Here is a 19,679-nt window from a genome sequence, read left to right on the forward strand (position 1 = left end):
CAATGATTTTATTCAACCAGGCAAGCAAACCAGATTTAAGATTATTTAACAAATCTTTCAAATAGTGACTTCCCAGTCAATTCTATTATTTTAGCTACATTCTTCTTGTTATACTTGAATACCCATTCCAGAGAATGTATTCCATGTTATTCAACATAACCACTGTGTCTATACATTCTGATTTTCACAGATTGTAAACTCCCCAGTTATATTTATGGCTTTGTAGCGGGACGGTTACCCGCTCCTGCCCTGGGGGGCTTAAAAGCCAGCCCTGGGAGAGAGCCAGGGCTGAGGGCAAGAAAAGCGAGGATGATTGGGGAAATGGCTGCAGCTGGGCCATGCCCCAATCAGGCTGCAGCTGGGCCTATAAAGGGGCTGGCTAGGCTGAAGCTTAGCTAATCTCTCTCTGTGTTCAGAGAAGGAAGGGCCTGGCTGCAGTGACCCGAGGGAATACCTAGATTGGAGCAGGGCTGAGGAGGAAAGGCCAGGGGAGCTCTGGCCTGGAAACCCCCAGGCTGTGAGGCCTAGATTAGGGCCTATTAGGTACTGAGGTTGCAAGGGGGCAGCCCATGGGTAGACAGAGGCAGCAGGGCCAAACCCCTTTGCCTGTGATGAGTGGCTGATACACTGCAGTCTGCCCCGGGGAGCAGGGCTAAGTGATGACTGGCAGTAGCCAAGACTGAGGTGAGATGGGGCTTCCCTGGGGAGGGGAGACCCTCAGGGATTGTTGGAGTTTACTGCCAGGGGGCAGCACCCCAGTGGGAGGAGGCACCGGGTCCTGGGAGGGACTGGGGCCGGCGGTAAGGTGGTTCAGCAGAGGGCGCTCCAAGGGCTGATGAGTTAATTCCAAGGTCAACCAGCAGGAGGTGCCGTCGGATGAGCCTGGCTCTATTACAGGCTTCTTAAAAGAATTAAGACATAATGAATTTGCTCAACCTTTTGAGACTAACTTTTCAAGTGCAAGTTAAATTATTTTGAAATATTACAAGAAGAGAGTAGGCAAGAAAGGTAGCACGTGACAGTATGTGTTACCAATTTGGGGCATCATTCATTCTTTCTATCCTGACAGCCAAATTGCCCTAATAATCTCACTCCTCTACAACTGTAATCTTCTCTACTCAGGTCTTTTTAGATGCTAAACTCACTCCACTCCAGTCTATTTATACTGGTGTTGCTAAATAAAGTTTGGCCCCAAGTAAGGCACGGATCTAAATGATCCCTATTTTGTTCACTAAATTTTATGCCATTCAATGCACAGGGACACTGTCCAACCCTTCACTTGGAACAAGTACTTCAAGAAGAAGAAGAATAGTAATAGAATACCCACTTTGTGACACAGTACATGCCCCATACTGGGCTCTAAGCAGTTAATACAGCCCTAGGGAGGCTGCACAGGAGGCAGCCAATTAGAGAAGGGCTGAAGGGAGCAGCCAATAAGGGCCAAGCAGGCCCCTATGAAAAGGGAGCAGCAAGGCAGTTCTCTGCTAGGACTTGAGAGAACTGCCAGCATCCTGGACAGAGCAATACTGCGAGCAGGGACCGGGGGAGTGAGACAGCTCCTGGCTTGCTGCTGGGGTTTGCAGGCTGAGGCCCTGAGGCAAGGGTGAAGAGGATGCTGGGGCCACGAGGAAGTGGCCAGACAATTTGTTGCAGTAGCCACTAAGGGAAGTAGCTGAACAGCCGACTGCAGTTCCCCCGAAGGGGGGGAGCACAGGGTGTGGCACAGCCGGAAGGTTGTGTCGGTGAAGAGGAAGCCACAATCCTTGGAGAGATGTAGGTCCTAGAGCAGGAGTGATGGTGGCGAGGCAGAGGGCGCACTAACATGTAGAGCTAATTTCCAAGATAGCCAGCAGGAGGTGCCAGAGTGGTGAGGGAACCCCATTACACAGTTTTTATACAGCACTTTTCATCAGTAAATCTCAAAGAGCTTTACAAAGGAAGTCTGTATCATTATCCCAATTTTAGAGATGGGGAAACAAACACATGGAGAGGTGAAGTGATTTGCCCAAGGTCACCCAGCAGGCCAGTGACAGAGCCAGAAATAGAACCCAAATGTCCTGAATCCCAGTGCAGTGCTCTATCCAATAAGCCACACTATTCTCCTGATGACTATGGAAAAGAGTTATTCGAATCTGCAGTGTTGCCCTTAGGAGGAGGCAAAACCAGGAGGTTTCAAACTGCTACTGCTGCTTTTTCTTGCTTTCAGGCAAGGAGCTTCGGAGAACAGCTGATGGGTGTAGCCTATTGCTCTCTGCACGTCGGTCCTCATTTCCTGTAAGCTCATAATAAAGAGGACTCCCCTCAATAGTCAATATTACCAGACATACCCAACAACCTTCTGTAAGAGACAAAAGGTTGATTTGCTTACTCAGCAATTTTCAGGCAGAAAGGAGCATGAGTAGTCAGTTTACTTAAACAACAACCTGCAACTCACTTCACTGAAGAGGGCCACTCTTTCTGAGCTAGATACAATTTAATTTAGTCAGCTAGAACCTGAGGGTTCTGTATATCAAGCTCTGAATAGCTGCTCATCTACACTGGATCAGAACCATAAAAGTAATGTGATGCGTCTACATAAAAATAAATAAGCAAACATGCCCATGGTAGTAGGCACTCTACCAAAAAAACTTCTTTAGTGATTTTCTGCTCCCTACTATTTGCCTGAGTGCAGGATTGCTCTCTTATAAGAATTTTCCCTAATATATACACATCGATAACTAAATGGTTGACTTCATGACTTTTTCCACTGAGTGGTTTAGTTTTAAGTATTAATGTATTTTATGTAACTGAAAAAGTTGATTTAGAAGCTTAAGCTACAATTTTCCATAAAACAAGCTCAGTTTTCTTTGCTATACCACAGTCTGCCTTTGTGCCCCTAATTTTTCTCCCAAATGAATACTTGTCCACAGCTTTAAAGTATTCTCTGCTGAAGTAACCTGAAGTCACTCAGCTGACAGGGCAAAAAGAGAAGCCAGAAAAAGTCTAAGCATGTATGTGTTACAAATAATACTGAAGGAGTTTAGCACAGTTAAGGGTTTTACCAGACCACATCTCCAGATAATCACAAAAAGTTATGTGAAAGTAGCACCGAGGAACTATTTTAAACCCACAGCAGCAATGACATTCAGAAATGAGGATGAAAAGCCATCCTTAATCTACCCCAATACGCTAAACATTGCAGCATGTATAGTATATAAGCTCACTCATCATTTAACTCAACCTTCCAATAATAGGGAGGATTATGCATGAGTTTTCTTTAATCCACTTACTTATGTGGATTTAAATAAGATGTCATGACACTGATAAAAAAAATAAAAATAAACCATAATTTGTTGATTCTCAGTATAACTGAGTTTACTTCAGAGTCCGGTTTTCATACATCTAGGGACTGTTGACATAAGAAGTCAGTTTCTCTATCAAGTCTGACTACAAAATATTTTTTTGTAGATTCAGCTGTAAGATTCAGATTCTCCTTAAGACTTTGGCTGCTGTCTTCAAGCATGAGCATCGTGATCAAAAGCACTGTAAATGGATTTTCAATAATTTCCTAAAATAAGTAATTTAGGGTCAGAATCATTCCCTTCTGACGAATCTCCCTTCACAGCAAAAGATACCCTAAAAGTTCCATATATTTCTAAAAAATCATCCAGTAAAGGGTGTGGGCAGAATTGGCTGCCCATGGAGTGAGCAATGAGTGTTACCTTACAGGACCACAACTGACCTAAACTCCATGGAGAGATCCTGCAAATCTGAGGGCTGGAAAAAGGTCTGAAAAACATTTACAGGGAGGGATGGGTCCCTCTACATTAACCTATGGTACAGCTCTTTGCCTCGAATACCCTTTCCATGGGGGCTTGCCAGCAAAGAATATGAATCCATGAGAGTGATTTTTTTTCCTGCTGATGCTTCCCTGCAAGTTTGCCAGGTTATGATGATCCAATGTATCTTAGTCATGCCACACCTAAGCATCACACCGACTCATTGAAACCCTCCTAAAATTGTAGGCCCCAAATGTTGCATTAATGTGGAAGAATCTCACTGATTCAGTGCTTCTGTGATAATTTATCAATACTATATGGACCTGGTGATTGGGATGTTTAAGTCAAGTCAATAGAGAGCTGCCTGGGAAAACCGAATGGCTCAAGATAAGCCATCACTCAGCACACATTTGAAATTTATTAAGGGACAATGCTAAGGGACAATCCATTGGCTCTAAAGACCCTGCTTGAATTCCTGCTGAGCCTATAGGACTAGTTTTGACCAGAAGGGTCAAAGCCTGGGAATACAGAAGAAGTATAGCAAGGTTAAAAAGCACACTCTCTCTCTCAAGAAAGGTAACAGTAGGCTGAGACAAAGGACCTCGATGGGAATGTCTGAAGAAACTAGGCCTGTCTAGCTCAAGACCAGGGGATGTTGGGACTTTAGGTTCGACAGAGATCCATACAGACGTTGTAGTTTTAAAAACCTTTTCTCTCAAAGCTTTGTTCCGCCTGCAAAATAAACAATAGTTTGGTTTTTAAGGAGACTGTTTTGTCACTGTACATCACTGGCCACATACTCATGAAGGGAAGAACGTTAGGTGCCAGAATTCAGTCTAACTTTTCAATAAGCATGGTTGACCCACAGGATACTGTAGCCCAGGTCTAGGAGTGGGAGAATTCTGAAAATTCAACCCCAGGGGAAATAAAGACAAGAGTTCTAATACTTGAAGGTGTACACTCAGACCACAAAGGGGACAGAGGTGCAGCTAGCATGTAATCATGAGAGGGGACTTCAGAGTTTAAAGAATGATGCCATTTAGCAGACAAATTTCCTTTTGTCTGACAGATTCTGAGCCCTTCAAGTGTGATTTATGCTGCTTGAATTCTCTCTGTAGCAGACATCTGAGAGGATAATCTAGTCCTATGTGACTGTTTTTAAATGCTATAAACTAGAAAAACTAGCAAATCCAGATTATGGAGTAACTGCGTACAAATTTTCATTTAAAAATGGTGATTTATGGGAGTGCAAAAAACCAGAAACCACAAAAAACAACTTTAGCACTGAAATGAACAGGTGTATTTATTTCAATCAAATTTGAAAACATTTTTCTCCTCTAACTGTTCCATGTGAAGTTTCAGACCAAGGTGAGTTCTTATAGTTGTGTTATAAGTAAGGCTGCAAGTGTCACGGAAGTCACAGATTCCGTGACTTTCCACAATGTCCATGCCTTCTGCAGTGGCTGGTGCTAGGTCAGGGGTTGCCCAAGCTGGGCAGCCCCTGGGCCAGCAGCAGCAGTTTGGATGTGTGGGAGGGGGCTCAGAGCTGAGGCAGGGGGGTGAGGCGCAGGACAGCGCTTACCTGGGGCGGGGCTCCCCATGTGCATGCGCCTGCAGCTACTAGGCGGAGGGGCCAGAGAGCCACAGGTGCTGCCCCCACAGATCCCATTGGCTGTGGTTCCTGGCCAATGGGAGCTGCGGAGCAGGCACTTGTGGCAGGAGCCACGCACGGAGCCCCCCCCTTTCCGCCCCTCCCTTAGGAACTGCAAGGACACGCCAGTCAGAGCTGGGTAGGGAGCCTGCCAGCCCCGCTGGCTGCCCCCAGCACCAGCAGGGGGTCCCAAGCCACGTGCCGCTGCCCGCCCCCCAGCACCAGCAGGGGTCCAGGGTTGTGCGCCGCCGCCCATCCTAGCACCCATGGTGCCCGGGCCATGAATTTTTGTTTACTGCCCGTGACCTGTCCATGACTTTTACTAAAAATACCTGTGACTAAAACATAGCCTTAGGTATAAGTAATAGAAGAAAACTGGAAGAGTGGGGTTTGTAATAGAATTACTGACAAACTATTTTCCACTATGGTAACTACATTTGGGCTGTAATGATCCTAAATCCAATAAGCAGTACCAAGTCACACAAGAAATCCTTGGAAAATATTTAACTCATAATATTGACAGACACACACCAGCTGTACATGGCAGAGAATATGTACTAAACTATTAACTCACAGAACTGAAGGAGGGCTATATTAATTTCAAATTATCTTTGTTTTATTAAATTACTTGCTTCTGGAAGAAAACTAAGGAAACATTAGTAAACTCTTATTCACAACATTGCTAATACCTGGTTTTAGTTATCTGACAGAATATTCATAAAGTCATTCGAAATAATGTAAAATGCATATTTTTCAGTCTGACAGCCAAAACACTTGAAAAAATATATCAAGTGATCACAGCTGAACAATATTCTAAAAGCTGAAGTGTAATATAATAAGATGCTCAATTATAGATTATATTGGAAACTTTGTACTTTTATAAGGGAATCAAAGCTTTAAAAAAAATGAAAAATCCAAAATCCTCTGATCATACTATAAATCTGAAAGTCCATGTGCTGACGCAAAATGCAAATGAGAAGTCGGTGCCTAATGTAGCAATAAGCTACTCCAGTGTGTGCATTAATATTATCATCAGTGTGTGACTTGATTGGATTGTGTGGTGGTAGGTTGAATGCAGAGTGCCTATAATCATGGGAGAATTACATCAACAGCCTACTAATATACACCTTGAAGTTGATCACTTTTATTAGACTATGCCTCAGTTATGCCACATTTCATTATTCTAAAAAATAATTTTAAAAACCAACTTGAGGGAGAGGCATTATTTAAAATATCCTTCCACTAGGAAAATTATTTCCTAGAAGAAAGCTGAGAGAAAGTAGGGAAAAGAAAATTACCATCTTCTCTCTCCAATTTTGACTATGCATATAGTAAATTAAAAAAAAAATCAAACACTTTTTTTCTTTTTTCCAAGTTCCCAGGACCTGTGAGGTCCTTTTTCTTCCCTCCAGTCTCCATGAATCCAGTTGACTTTCTGGGGCAGTTTTTGATCCAATGACTACTTTCCATTACAAAAGCTAAATTGGAAAAAATATTTTTTGAAATGGACAATGAGGTTTGCAAGTGTCCAAAAAGGGCTGCTGGGCTCACAGTGAGGGAAGAGCGGATGAAGACTAATGCTTCCTTAGTCTCCAAAGCTCTTTTCCCTCACTATCTTGCCTCCATTCACCAACTCCCAACTAAACTTGTTTCTTAGGACAAGAAACTGAAGAAGGCACTTTAATGCAACTCCTAGTTCAGCTTCCACACATAAGCAGTTTGCAGACACCACCACTGATTTGTCTGCTTCTGTAGCTATTTCTAATCACAAACAGAGGGATTTTAGGTTGGTTCAGGTTTTGCTTTTACACAGCTTACTATTTCATGAGAAATGCCACTGTGTCATTCTTTACACATCACTGGAGGAAAGCCTTCCCCAAAAGATGGGTTTTGCATTGTTTCCAAATGTCAGGCATATCCAGATTTCTTGTAGTAAGGGGTTCCACCATCATGGACTACCTGCAATGAAACCGCTCTACCCTGGCCCCAGAGAAGTATCCCTGAAGGGCCACATCTTCCTACCCAGTAGACAGAGTAATTGCCTTCGCATAAGGGCTTTGAAAATGAGGATCAGGCACTTGAATTAAGCCCATAATAGAAGAGGGAGCCAGCAGAGTGTAGGTGGTATGTGTTTATAATACATCAGCTCAGTGTATGTGATGTCTCTGGTGACCAGTGCCATACAGTCTACTACTGCCTCCTGGGTAAAAGTTCTCCTTTAGCGCAAGTGATGTTTTTGGCACTGAAGGTCTATGACTTCAGACTTCACTGACAACTACTGTATCTGTACAAATGGGCAGTTGTATTTTGTTACAAGAACTCTTCAAAACAACAAAAAGCGTGGACCTTTTAAAAAGTAATAATCTGCTATTATTTAGGGGAAAATTTAATTGAAGCTTTTAGCTGGCCCCGTATTCACAACAGCAGATTAGTACGGAGAGGAGCAGAGCAGAGACTAAGGCTAAATACACTACAGAGCTTGCAGTGCTACTAGTGCAGCTGCTCTAAGCCGATAGGAGAGCTCTCCCGGGGACGTAATTACTCCAGCCCTGCAAGCAGTGGTAGCTATGTCGGCAGGAGAAGCTCTCATGCTCATATAGCACTGTCCACACCGGCACTTAGGTCCGTGTAATTTACACCACGCAAAAGGAGGCTTATTCACATCCCTGAGTGCCATAATTTATACCAATTTAAGCTATAGTGGGTACATAGCCTAACTCAGTCCTGTGTTGGCAGCAGAAAATTGGCAGGATGCTTAGCCCTGGAGGTAGGGAGTACTTTTTATTACAACTCACTAACCACTTTGGCTCAGGGCAGCATAGATTTTAAGGATGCACAAAGAATCTGGAAAATGATGGGAAACTCAGACCTACCTTCACTGCCCTTAGCAAAAGACTATTAATTCAAGTTGTTCCCTCTATCACAAAATCTATCTGGGACTCATAAAAAAAACCCCACATAATGTAAATGTAATCCATTTGCATTAAAATGTTTTGAAATAAATAGATTTGGAGGGCTCTTAAGAAGCTTCATTGAACAGGGTATTGCAAAGCTCAACCAGAAAATCAAAGAGGGATAATAGAAAGCTATAACATTATGTCGATGTCAAAAATGTATTTTGGAGTTTGGTTGCTGTAAATAGCTCATGTTAGACTAGACTGTAATGTTACAATCTACCCTGAGTAAGGAGAGAAGCACTGCTGTACACCGAGCATGCTGAGCATGAGCAGGGCCGAGCATGGAGCAAGAAAATACCTTGCTTACTCCTCTTTGCAGCTAAGTAAAGGCTGTGACGATCTAGCACTTCGATCTTATTGTACACTAAATACATTCCACAGGAGAGAGGGCAAGTTTTTTAAATCACCTCCTAATGTTTCCTGAATGCTCCTTATTCATTGTCTGTTAGTTTGGTTTTTTTTTAAAAATCTATAGAATACCTACCTTATTCTGACAGATCTGGTGGGCTGATCTAGAATGAGCATCTGGTATCACTGCTGCACTGCAGCCTGCATTGAGGTCAAAAACTTCTAACGCTCGGTTGCTACCAGCCGTAAGTATAATATCTGTAACCTCTGTGAGTTAAAGTTCAAACAACATAAATAGATCTAATGGGGACAAGAGCAAAAAAAAACCCCTGTTTTAATAACATCTAGTTTATAAATGACTTGATTCATAAACGTATACTAAATTTCCATAAGCAGAATGCCCATACCGATCAAAAATAGGCACAAATATATACCTATTTCAATTGAAACAAACTCCTTAACTATTTCAGCAGCCAGATTCTTACTAGCAAATAGGCCAAAGTATGTCAGCAGCCTGCAAGAAAAGTGATTTTTTTAAATACAATACTACAAGTGTATGGAATAGGATTATTCACTTGCGGCTTTACCAAGCATAAAATGCTCATCCCAAATTCTTGCTAATAGAATCTATAGAATACATCACCATATAGGCATATATAATAGCAGCATTTATGTAGTATTTGGGGGGAGAAGTTGTCTCCAAACATTTTAAAAACATCAAATTAATTCTCACAATAGCCTAGTGAGGTAGTGAAATACTATTATTGCCATTTTACAGATGGGAAAGCTGAAGCAGAGTGGTGAAGTGATTTAAGCAAGGTCAGTGTCAGAAATCAGATTATAAATAAAATATTCCTGAGTCCACATAAATTAAGGGTAATTAACCAGTGAAATAATTTACCAAGAGTCATGATGGATTATCAATCACTGACAATTTTTGAATCAAGATTGGATATTTTTCTAAAAGATCTGCTCTAAGAATTATTTTGGGGAAGATCTATGGCCTGTGTTATACAGGAGGTCAGATTAGATGCTCGTAAAGGTTCCTCGTGGCCCTGGAATCTGACATTATTAAGGCAACAATCTATCATAAAAAAATAAGAATAATTTTACTCTAAGTATTATTATGATTTATTTGGTGGTCATGCCTAGGGATTTCAGTCATGGAGCAGGGCCTCACTGTGCTAGATGCTATATACAAACATATAATATTATAAAACAGTCCCTGCCTCAAAGAATTCACAATCTAAATACGTTGATCTTCTAGGCTGGAGTCCAACAAAACTACTATGAAAAAATTACATTAGTACTATAATTGTAGAAAAAGATACTAGCTATAGAGTTCATGTCAACTTTTTACACTTGAACATTTCCATCCCATTCAGCCTAAAATACTGTACAGAAACAATAATTATCCAGGACTCAGGATACAAGAGTAGAAATCATTTATTGCTGAAAGGCTGGTAATCTCCACAGTAGAAGCCATGGGGAATTTTTGTACTGATTTGCAAATGCTCCTCTGTTTGTATCTGCAAAAGATATGAGATTAATGTACTACTTGGCAAAATAGAGTCATCATTTATGACCAAACGTAAACTTCTAATGAAACATCCGGAAGACAAGATCCCCTTTTTATTACCAGACAAAGCCACAGTAATATAAAGGTTCAGATCTGTTGACAGATAAAAAAAACAATTTAGTTGGAAGACTCATAGTAGAAAAAAACATGTATACACATAACGTAGGCATGAGTACTTTTTGCTCTAATGTACTAATGTTCAACTTTCAATCAACTTAAAATCAAAATAATTCAGCCTTCATCCAGAAGATGTTGAGTAAATCTTCCAATTATAACGATTATGAAAGTAGAAATATCACCAGGTATAGTGCTGTATTTCACATGCTGTGTATGAGGGAGAAAAGAGAGAAAATGGATGAGAAAACACACAAACCCTACTTTGTTTGACCCCTGGCATGGTACTAGAGATCTATTTCGAAAGGTTTTTTAAAAAATTGGTTAAGGTCTCATAATGTAACCGAATGCAGACTGGGTCAGGAAAAAGATTTCAAGTTTTAGCAACAGGCACTCGTTTGCTCTGCCACGGTTCAGGTAAAACACTGCTCACAGGTGAATTCAGTACTCCATGAGACAGAGTGGTACATACTGAGCAAACAAGTCCCATGAGCTGAGTCTGCAGAAACAGGCACAGATATCTTCCCTCCCCAACATGCATGAACAACAGATAAAGGACCTGTTCCAAATCCCACTGAAGTCAATGGGAGTCTTTCCATTAACTCCAATGAGAATTGGATCAGGCTAAAAGAGTAGAATCCTCTTTCCCCAACAACTGGAAGGGAAAGCAACCAAAGTTAATTGAAAAGAAAGAAAAAATAATCCATCCCAACTGAGAGGCCCTAGCACATTCAGGAGGCACTGTGGTTACACAGAGGAACCGTATATAATTTTTTTCCTCCCCACTTTCAGGGACAGAATGATAGCTTTGCTCTGGGACGAATGGCTGTGATGGTGTATAGGATTTTGTGGAGAGTTAGTCAGAGCACTGATTGGAAGGATGAGGAGGTTGGAATGACAATCACAGTGCAATTGTGAGGAGTAGAGGAAAGGAAACCTTTTAGTGCTTGACTGGATATGGAAAGGAAGATTATACAAAATGAGGGATATGACTATGAAAGAGGAGGTGACTTTAGAAAACTGACTGCAGTTAGCAGATAGAAAGGATACACAGGCACTTAGTATTCCTTGCATAAAGTAAGGGGTATTCTGGAAGTGATACATATTTTATTTGGAATAAAATGTTTTGTGTTTTCATTTAAAATTTTATTCACCTGATAATCCTAGAGCAGGATAAGATTTCTTTAAAAGGAGAGAAAAAATATTTCTGTTTCAGCATCACAAGTGAGCAGAGGAAATTAAAACTAAGTCCAACAGTAAGAATCTCGTCACCACTCTGCCCACTTTGTGTTTGGGTCAAACAGTCACAGAGGTGTAAAGGGACCCGAAAAGCCCTGGTTGAAGTTAGGGGACGATACACCTGTTGGAGGCACTGTGGAAGACAGCCAGAAGGCTGCCTTCCAAGGACTTCATCACAAGCACACAATTCTGCAGCCCTTAAGGCAACCTGGGATGCTGTCATAATTTAAATTGACCCCCCCAGGACTGTCTAAATTATGCTACCATGGTCCTCTCCAGCCCCCAGAGCAGCCCAGGATTAGGATGATGCACAAATGGCTTAAAGCCACCTTACTGCCGCCACATACCCTAAGAAGCTGGGGTATGTCTACACTAGAAATGTAACTTGACCTATATTAGGTTGACTTACAGCCACTGTAGTAATTACTGTGGTGGTGCATGTTCACACTACCCTCCTTGGGTCGGTGGTGTACATCCTCACCAGGAGCATTTCCACTAACCTAAGAGGGACAGTGTGGGGAATTGAGAGCCCAGTCTCTCAGCTCCTCTGGCAGCTTCCTGCCAGAAGCCTGGCTACCCCACAGGCTCCCGGCGGGCTGCCCTCCCGCTCCACTCCCTGTTCCCTGCTGGGAGAGGGATCCAACTCCCCGGGCTTCTTGCCCTAGCTCCCAGCTTGGAGCAGGATCCATTCTTGCCCCAGCTCCCAACCAGGAGCGGGGTCCAGCCACCCAGATCTCCAAGGGAGTGGGGTGCAGCTGGGCTCTAGATGCTCGGCTTTCTTGTCAATTTCACGGCTCCTGCCAACAGCCAATGTAAGGAATGCAGTGTTTACACAGACACTGTGTTACCCTAACTACACCAACATAAGCCTTTCTGTTTGATGTTGCATTATCTACTAGCATGGATGACTGCTTAGATTTTGAACAACTGCGTCTTTCAAACACTTCCAGTTTTAGTTCCAGGAAGTCTCTTGCCAATCCAATCAATGGCAAACCATAGTAAACAAATTCACTTGGGGAAATAAGAAATTCAGGGTTAAGCAATCAACTTTACAAAGGGCCACGACAAAAGGGAGGATTGGATTTACCAATATTAAGCACTATTACCTAGCTAGTAGAAATCTGATGTACTGGATAACAACAAACCCTAATAAGCACTGGGCAGAGAGCTAGAACAAGCTTATTTTTGTGCAGTAAAACTCCACGTGATCCCCTAGGTATCCTGTTGAAAACAAACTCTTCTGAAGTACCTGAACTCAACATTTTACTATTTATCAGCATTTTAAGGACTCTTCTTAGCTTGAAACACTTAGCATGGAATTCTGCCTATCCATGTACAGTATGTGCTGGAGTGAGCTGTAGCTCACGAAAGCTCATGCTCAAATAAATTGGTTAGTCTCTACGGTGCCACAAGTACTCCTTTTCTTTTTGCGAATACAGACTAACACGGCTGTTACTCTGAAACTTGTTTGCAGTGTTTTTGTTATCATGTTAGTCCCAGAATGAGAGAGACAAGGTGGGTGAGGTAATATCTTTTATTGGATGAACTTCTGTTAAGTCTGTGAACCACATCTGCAGGCAGTATTCAAGGTGTGGGCGTAACATGGATTTATATAGAGGCAATATGATATTTTATGTCTTATTATCTATCCTGTCTTGATTCCCAACATTCTGTTCGCTTTTTTGACTGCCACTGCACATTGGGTGGATGATTTCAGAGAACTATCCACAATGACTCCAAGATCTTTCTTGAGTGGTAACAGCTAATTTAGACCCCATCATTGTATATGTATTGTTAGGATTATGTTTTCCAATGTGCTTTGCATTTATCAACATTAAATTTCATCTGCCATTTTGTTGCCCAATCATCCAGTTTTGTGAGATCCTTTTGTAGCTCTTCACAGTCTGCCTGGGACTTAACGATCTTGAGTCGTTTTGTATGTATTCTGACATGAGGAAATTTTACCCTCTCTGATGATACCATTTAGTTAAGGAAGTTCTCGATAAAAAGGATGATTTTGCATTTAATCACAGACGTAGTAGTCAGGCCTTCTGGATTCTACTCCTAGGATTGCAAGAAACCTCGTGTGACATTTGCAAAGAAGGCTCTCTCTGCCTCACTTCTCTCATTTAGAAAATACTTACCCACCTCACAGGGATATTGTGATGTTTATTCTCTAACGCTTACAGAACTCTTTGACATCCTTGTTTGGAAGGCCCCACAGAATGGGAACAGTATTAAGATTATTACTATTTATTATTGTATTGTCTTTACCTCTAAAAATTGAGAGAATCCATTGGCCATCCAGATTGCATTACCATGCTCTTCTAATTAAAGGATTAAAGCATTCTTTATGGTTCCTTCTAGACTTCTTGAATCTGTTCCAACAAGCATTTTTCCAAACTCAGCGCATGGAGTGAGAGTTGTGAAAAACAAAAGAAGTGACACCATGCTTTACAAAAGTAAAAATGCCAGGAAATGGACTGGAGGAAAGCCATAAATAAAATGTCAAAGCAAATTAAACTTTTTAAAAATACTTCCTTTTTAATAACAACTGGTCCTCAGAATAATCTGGGGTTTTTTTTTATAATGTCAACAGTTTCAAGTTTGTCCTTTTAGCATTACAAAAAATAACCCAAGGAAACTAATGGCATGGTGTTAGGAGTTGGCACTGCTTTAAGTGATACTGATTTAGTGGATACCTGCAGCATCGAGAGGAAAATATTTGAACAAAAATAGAGATTTCCAGATATCGTCCAGTTATCCTACAACATAATTGCTTCATAGCTTTTGAGTAAGTCCACAAAAATACTAAGAAAATCAATCCATTAAACGAGCTTAGAATTAGAAAATAAAGCTTTAGTCATTTGGATCTGAAACATCAGGATTGAAATTTCTATAGCATCTCATTCTAGGATCAAAAAATGGACTTACAAAGATAGGTAAGGAGTATTATCCCCATTTTACAGAAAGGGAAACTTAAGTTTAAAAAAGTAGAACTGAAAAATAGTAGAAAGGAAATTGCAGCATAATGGTGGCATAAAAATATAAAGATCAAAGATGAAATTTTAGAATTATACGGATGCTCAAAAGTATTGCTGTAAACTAGCAACAGTGAATGGAAAACAGAAACACGCAGTAATGGGAGATTGGAAGGGTGTGAAATTTCAGTTGTAAATTAAAAGATTAACAGGAAGTCAGTGGCATTTCCGTATAATTGGGTCAGTTCAAGTGAGAGAATGGCCTGTAACAGAGGGGAGACTTGGGAAAAGGACTAAGAGAAGGCAAGAACTAGAAAAACAGGTTAATGGGGGAGGAGTAGGTGGATATAGTAGAACAGGCCTACAGCAGAATGGAGGAAATCCATGCACAAATTTCAAGACTAAGAAAACAATATTTGAATTGTATGTGGTAACAGAAAGCCAGTGAAAGTGATGGAAGTGATACAGTTGCTTTCCTGCTCTGGCAAATGAAATCTGGCTACCTCTGAAGTTCAGAAAATATTGAGGAAGACCATAAAAAAGTTAGTTTCAATAACTGTAATGAGAAGTAATTAAGGCATGAATACATATTTCAGCAGAGGCAACAAAATGTAAAGAGCAGTTTTAGGAGGTTAACGACAATAGTAGTAGTAACCTTTGCCTCTGAAAATATATTCTTGATCAAAAAACTTTTGAGACATGATTCATTTTCATTCTGTGATACCCAGACAAAGATATATGTAAGATTACTTTTGTTAAAATAATCCACAAAGCACCTACTGATAGAACACTGTTCCATTAATGGAAATGTTTTACCAACCGTTTTAGGTCATCCTTGCTCGTGTCAAGATAGTAACTTAACAGATGAAATTCAGCTCCACAACACAGCAATATAAATGTATCTATGTAATAAAACTGTGCAAAGCGTATAGATTTATGGAACATCTCCTTGCCCTGAAATGCAAAGTGAATAATTAAGAATAGAATCTATATAATATATACTATATAATTTTTTCCAGGGAATTTATAGCACTAAGACAGAACAGGTTAACTGAGTAAAGATATGCCCTTTTCATTCTCAATACTTACTCATCCCAAGATCTACTTTCTTTTTGTTTCCATTAGTTGGCACCAACATTAATAACATCTGTAGTCAGTTAAATCTAATGTAATCTGGTTTAACATATTAAACTTCCATTTTTTTTAATTGGAATTCAGGGACAGACTGAAATTAAACATGGTATTACAGACTAGCGCCAATAAAAGTATGAAGAATTATAGAGTACAGTGAGTAAAGCCAAAACTTTCAGAAGTTTGGGTGCCTCAAATTTTGGTTATATAACTTGAGACACATAAGGCCTGACTTGCAAAGGTGCTGTGTACCCATAGTTCTCACTGGTGTCAAAGCTGTAAGTACTCAGCAACTCAAAGTCAGACAAAATGCCAACTCTTGCAAATTTATCACGAGAGACATGCTTTCTAAGTAAAATTAAGCCTCACTCATGATCAGCCATGGCTGAAAAAAAATCCTGACATTGTAGAGTTCTATCACCAAGATCATGAGTGAGGCTTAATTTTACTTAGAAATCAGTGACAGTCTGCCCCGGGCAGCTGCTCCCCTGCCAGTCTGGGAAGTGGGAGAGGTGACCCCACTACAGCCACCCCAGGCCTGAGGAGGGTGAAGAATCCTAAGAGGAGCAGAAGTGAGGCCGGAAGGGCTGAACTATGGCCTGGGAGCTACAGGGGGGCTGAAGTGGTAGGGAGTCTGTACTGATGGTGGGTTCTGGGTCGATGGAGTGAGTGCTGGGATAGTGCTCTGAGGCTGGCGGGGGTTGATAGGGCAGAAGGCCTAAACTGATAGGGTGGTGACAATGGGGCCTAGGGAACTGAAGTGAGAGGGGGCTGAATTGAGGGGGGTTGGGTGGGGACAGAACTGATGGGGGATTGGATTAATTGCTGGGCAGGAGAGTGGCAGATGTGGGGATGAGAGCTCCTGCAAACAGGAGCCAAAATCACCTTATCCAGTACATGTGAGAAAGTGGGCAACATTAATTGTCACATGCACACAGCCTCGGGATGGGCAGGGGGAGTTCAAAAATCCAGAGATTGACCTAAAAAACACAATAGAACCTTTTTAAAAAACAACTCATCATTTTTTGGGCCAATCTGATGATTTCTGGTGGTCTGACTTATGATTTTTCATCTCTTGAAGTTGGCAATACTAAGTCAAGCACTGTGTGTCCTAACCTGGGCTCCCAACAAAAGAGAGTTTTGGGTACTGATAATATGCAGAACAGGGCCTACTATGTGTCTAACTGACATGAGTTACTCATTACCAGAAATAGGGCAGGTTCTGAATTGCAGACTGACCAGATCCTTAATGTTCTGTCTTCTGATGCAGAAACTAACCACCTCTTGTCATGACTCCAGCCAACAGAGTTAATTGCACCATCATGACCTAACAAAAATAATAATGGTAATATCAGAAAATCTATTTCTCATATTCACCCAGAGATAACATATTGATTGGATATAATTATTCAGCATTTTAAAAATAGCTTTTATGTATAGGCTTCTGTCAAGGTTCCTTCCCCACTCTGAACTCTAGGGTACAGATGTGGGGACCTGCATGAAAGACCCCCTAAGCGTATTCTTACCAGCTTAGGTTAAAAACTTCCTCAAGGTACAAACTTTGCCTTGTCCTTGAACCCTATGCTGCCACCACCAAGCGTGTTAAACAAAGAACAGGGAAAGAGCCCACTTGAAGACATCTTCCCGTCCCCAAGCCCTATACCCCCTTTCCTGGGGAAGGCTTGGTAAAAAATCCTCACCAATTTGTACAGGTGAGCACAGACTCAAACCCTTGGATCTTAAGAACAATGAAAAAACAATCAGGTTCCTAAAAGAAGAATTTTAATTAAAGAACAAGTAAAAGAATCATCTCTGTAAAATCAGGATGGTAAATACCTTACAGGGTATTCAGATTCAAAACGTAGAGAATCCCTCTAGGCAACCCCTTAAGTTACAAAAAGACACACAGGAATATAAATTCCATTCAGCACAGCCTATTTTACCAGCCATTTAACAAAAGGAAATCTAATGCCTTTCTAGCTAGATTACTTACTAACTTTTTACAGGAATTCTGAGCTGCATTCCTGATCTGTTCCTGGCAAAAGCATCACACAGACAGACCCTTTGTTCCCCGCCCCCCTCCAGCTTTGAAAGTATCTTGTCTCCTCATTGGTCATTTTGGTCAGGTGCCAGAAAGGTTATCTTAGCTTCTTAACCCTTTACAGGTGAAAGAGTTTTGCCTCTGGCCAAGAGGGATTTTATAGCACTGTATACGGAAGAGTGGGTACCCTTCCCTTTATATTTATGACAGCTTCAAAGAGTTTGATTTAAATCAGTAAACATCAATCCTTGTTGATTTTTCTCTCCACCCAAAAACAGATGAAAAATGTCTTTCATTAATAATCCAAATTCACAATGTTAAAAAAGTATCAAATTGTTACATTGTATACAACTGGCGCACATTTTGCTGCCAATGCTATCAGGGAATTACTGAGAAAATAATACATGTTTTATTCTTGATTTTATTATACGGTTGATTTTTGCATGGGCATTTTTATTTACTCAAAATTTGAAATAGTATCTGAATACTTTTAAATTCCTACAATATCAATCTGTCAATTAACACTAAAGAAATACTTCTATGTAAAAATCACTGTTCATCAAAACTAATGAAAAAATAAAAATGAAATCCTTTCAAGCCTCTATATAAGTTAGCAACAATGGGGCATTTGGAGATCTTTACTGGTGAGATAATGACAAACTAAGCAGAGCGGAGTTTTAGCCCACGGCAAGACTTGGTTATTGTACCAGTTTGATGATTTATCTTTTAAAGACCTAAAGACTTCTTTCGCATTTAAAATAAAATACCATTAGGATTTTCAAAAAGCTCAAAGGTAATTTGTCTTGAAACATAAAATACTTTCTGAAGTTTGATTCCATTTGTTCCATAAGATCAACAGCAGTTTTATTTGTCTCACTGAAAATCAGGTTTACAATTTTAGTACTTGATATTAGGTACTTTTGTAGAAAATCTTCTCTGGCCACATAAATATGGATGTGAAGCCAGGTCATTTGAAGTAATTGTTGTGATATGGCTAAGTCAACACATTGCCATATTGTGCGAGGGTTGATTTTAAAAAAAATAAAAATAGATTTGCTTCAGACACTGGGTTTTCACTGTGTGTCTAAAAAGAAAAATGTAAATGAGAAACACTGAATTGCCTGTAAATATACCATTGCCAATATATATAATTAATCTTGCATAATATGTTACTAAAATAGAGATTGTACAGTTTGTTTGCTTAAAATCAACCTGTTCAGATAGGTAATTTAGCAGCAGCTCAGACTAATATTAGTCAAATTGTAGCAGAAAACTGCCCCGGAAAATAGAAATGCAATTAACCTTTTTAATGTCAGGCTTCCAAAGTCAGAGAATGCTATTCTCTGATTAATCAGCCTCTATGACCACTTACCCTTAGGACTCACCCACATCCTCAGCAAAAGGTTGAACACCACCAAACTTACAGTACTGAAACAAGAATATAAGTAGTATGGTCGATTCTCTGAACTGGACCTTTTCAGTTCCACTAGGACCTATAAGAGTTTGCTGATGAAAGATCTCAGCCTAAAAAGAACTCGAACTTTAGGAGGGTTATACTTCCATTGTTATTTATGGTCTTCGGGCTCTGAATCAGGCTCTCTTTTAAGAAGTTATTCAAATAATGGAAAGCTACCTTAGAGGGAAAGGACCTCCATTTTCAAAATATTGTGAACCTCGTTGTTTGGATGCTTAATGTAAGGTGTTTGGAATCTGATTATCAGAGGTGCTGAGGGTCAAAAATTCCAGCTGAAGTCAACAGGGCTGTTAGGAGGACAATTGAAAGGAGTAGGTCAAGAAGGCATGATATCTGTGACCTGCAGGAGTGTGGCATTTGAAGGTGGTTCTAAAATGGTTTAGGCACCCTTGCATTTGCCTCAGCC

General features: G+C 40.6%; 1 protein-coding gene across 7 annotated transcripts in view; it reads right to left on the minus strand.

Moving 5' to 3' along the window:
* WDR27 (WD repeat domain 27) overlaps positions 1-19,679 on the minus strand; it is a 188,780-nt gene that overhangs the window by 105,605 nt on the left and 63,496 nt on the right. For all 7 annotated transcript variants that reach the window (XR_012158137.2, XM_073337962.2, XM_073337963.2 and 4 more), the window contains 4 exons: positions 16,964-17,085; positions 15,448-15,581; positions 10,146-10,243; positions 8,851-8,972 (listed from right to left, as the gene is read on the minus strand). Coding sequence is in view for 6 of the 7 variants with exons in the window: in XM_073337962.2 (XP_073194063.1) it covers positions 8,851-8,972; positions 10,146-10,243; positions 15,448-15,581; positions 16,964-17,085 (476 nt within the window). In the remaining variant the exon portion in view is untranslated. The remainder of the gene's footprint in view (positions 1-8,850; positions 8,973-10,145; positions 10,244-15,447; positions 15,582-16,963; positions 17,086-19,679) is intronic.

Source organism: Lepidochelys kempii, chromosome 3, assembly GCF_965140285.1.
Source record: "Lepidochelys kempii isolate rLepKem1 chromosome 3, rLepKem1.hap1, whole genome shotgun sequence".
Taxonomy (NCBI): Eukaryota; Metazoa; Chordata; order Testudines; family Cheloniidae; genus Lepidochelys; species Lepidochelys kempii.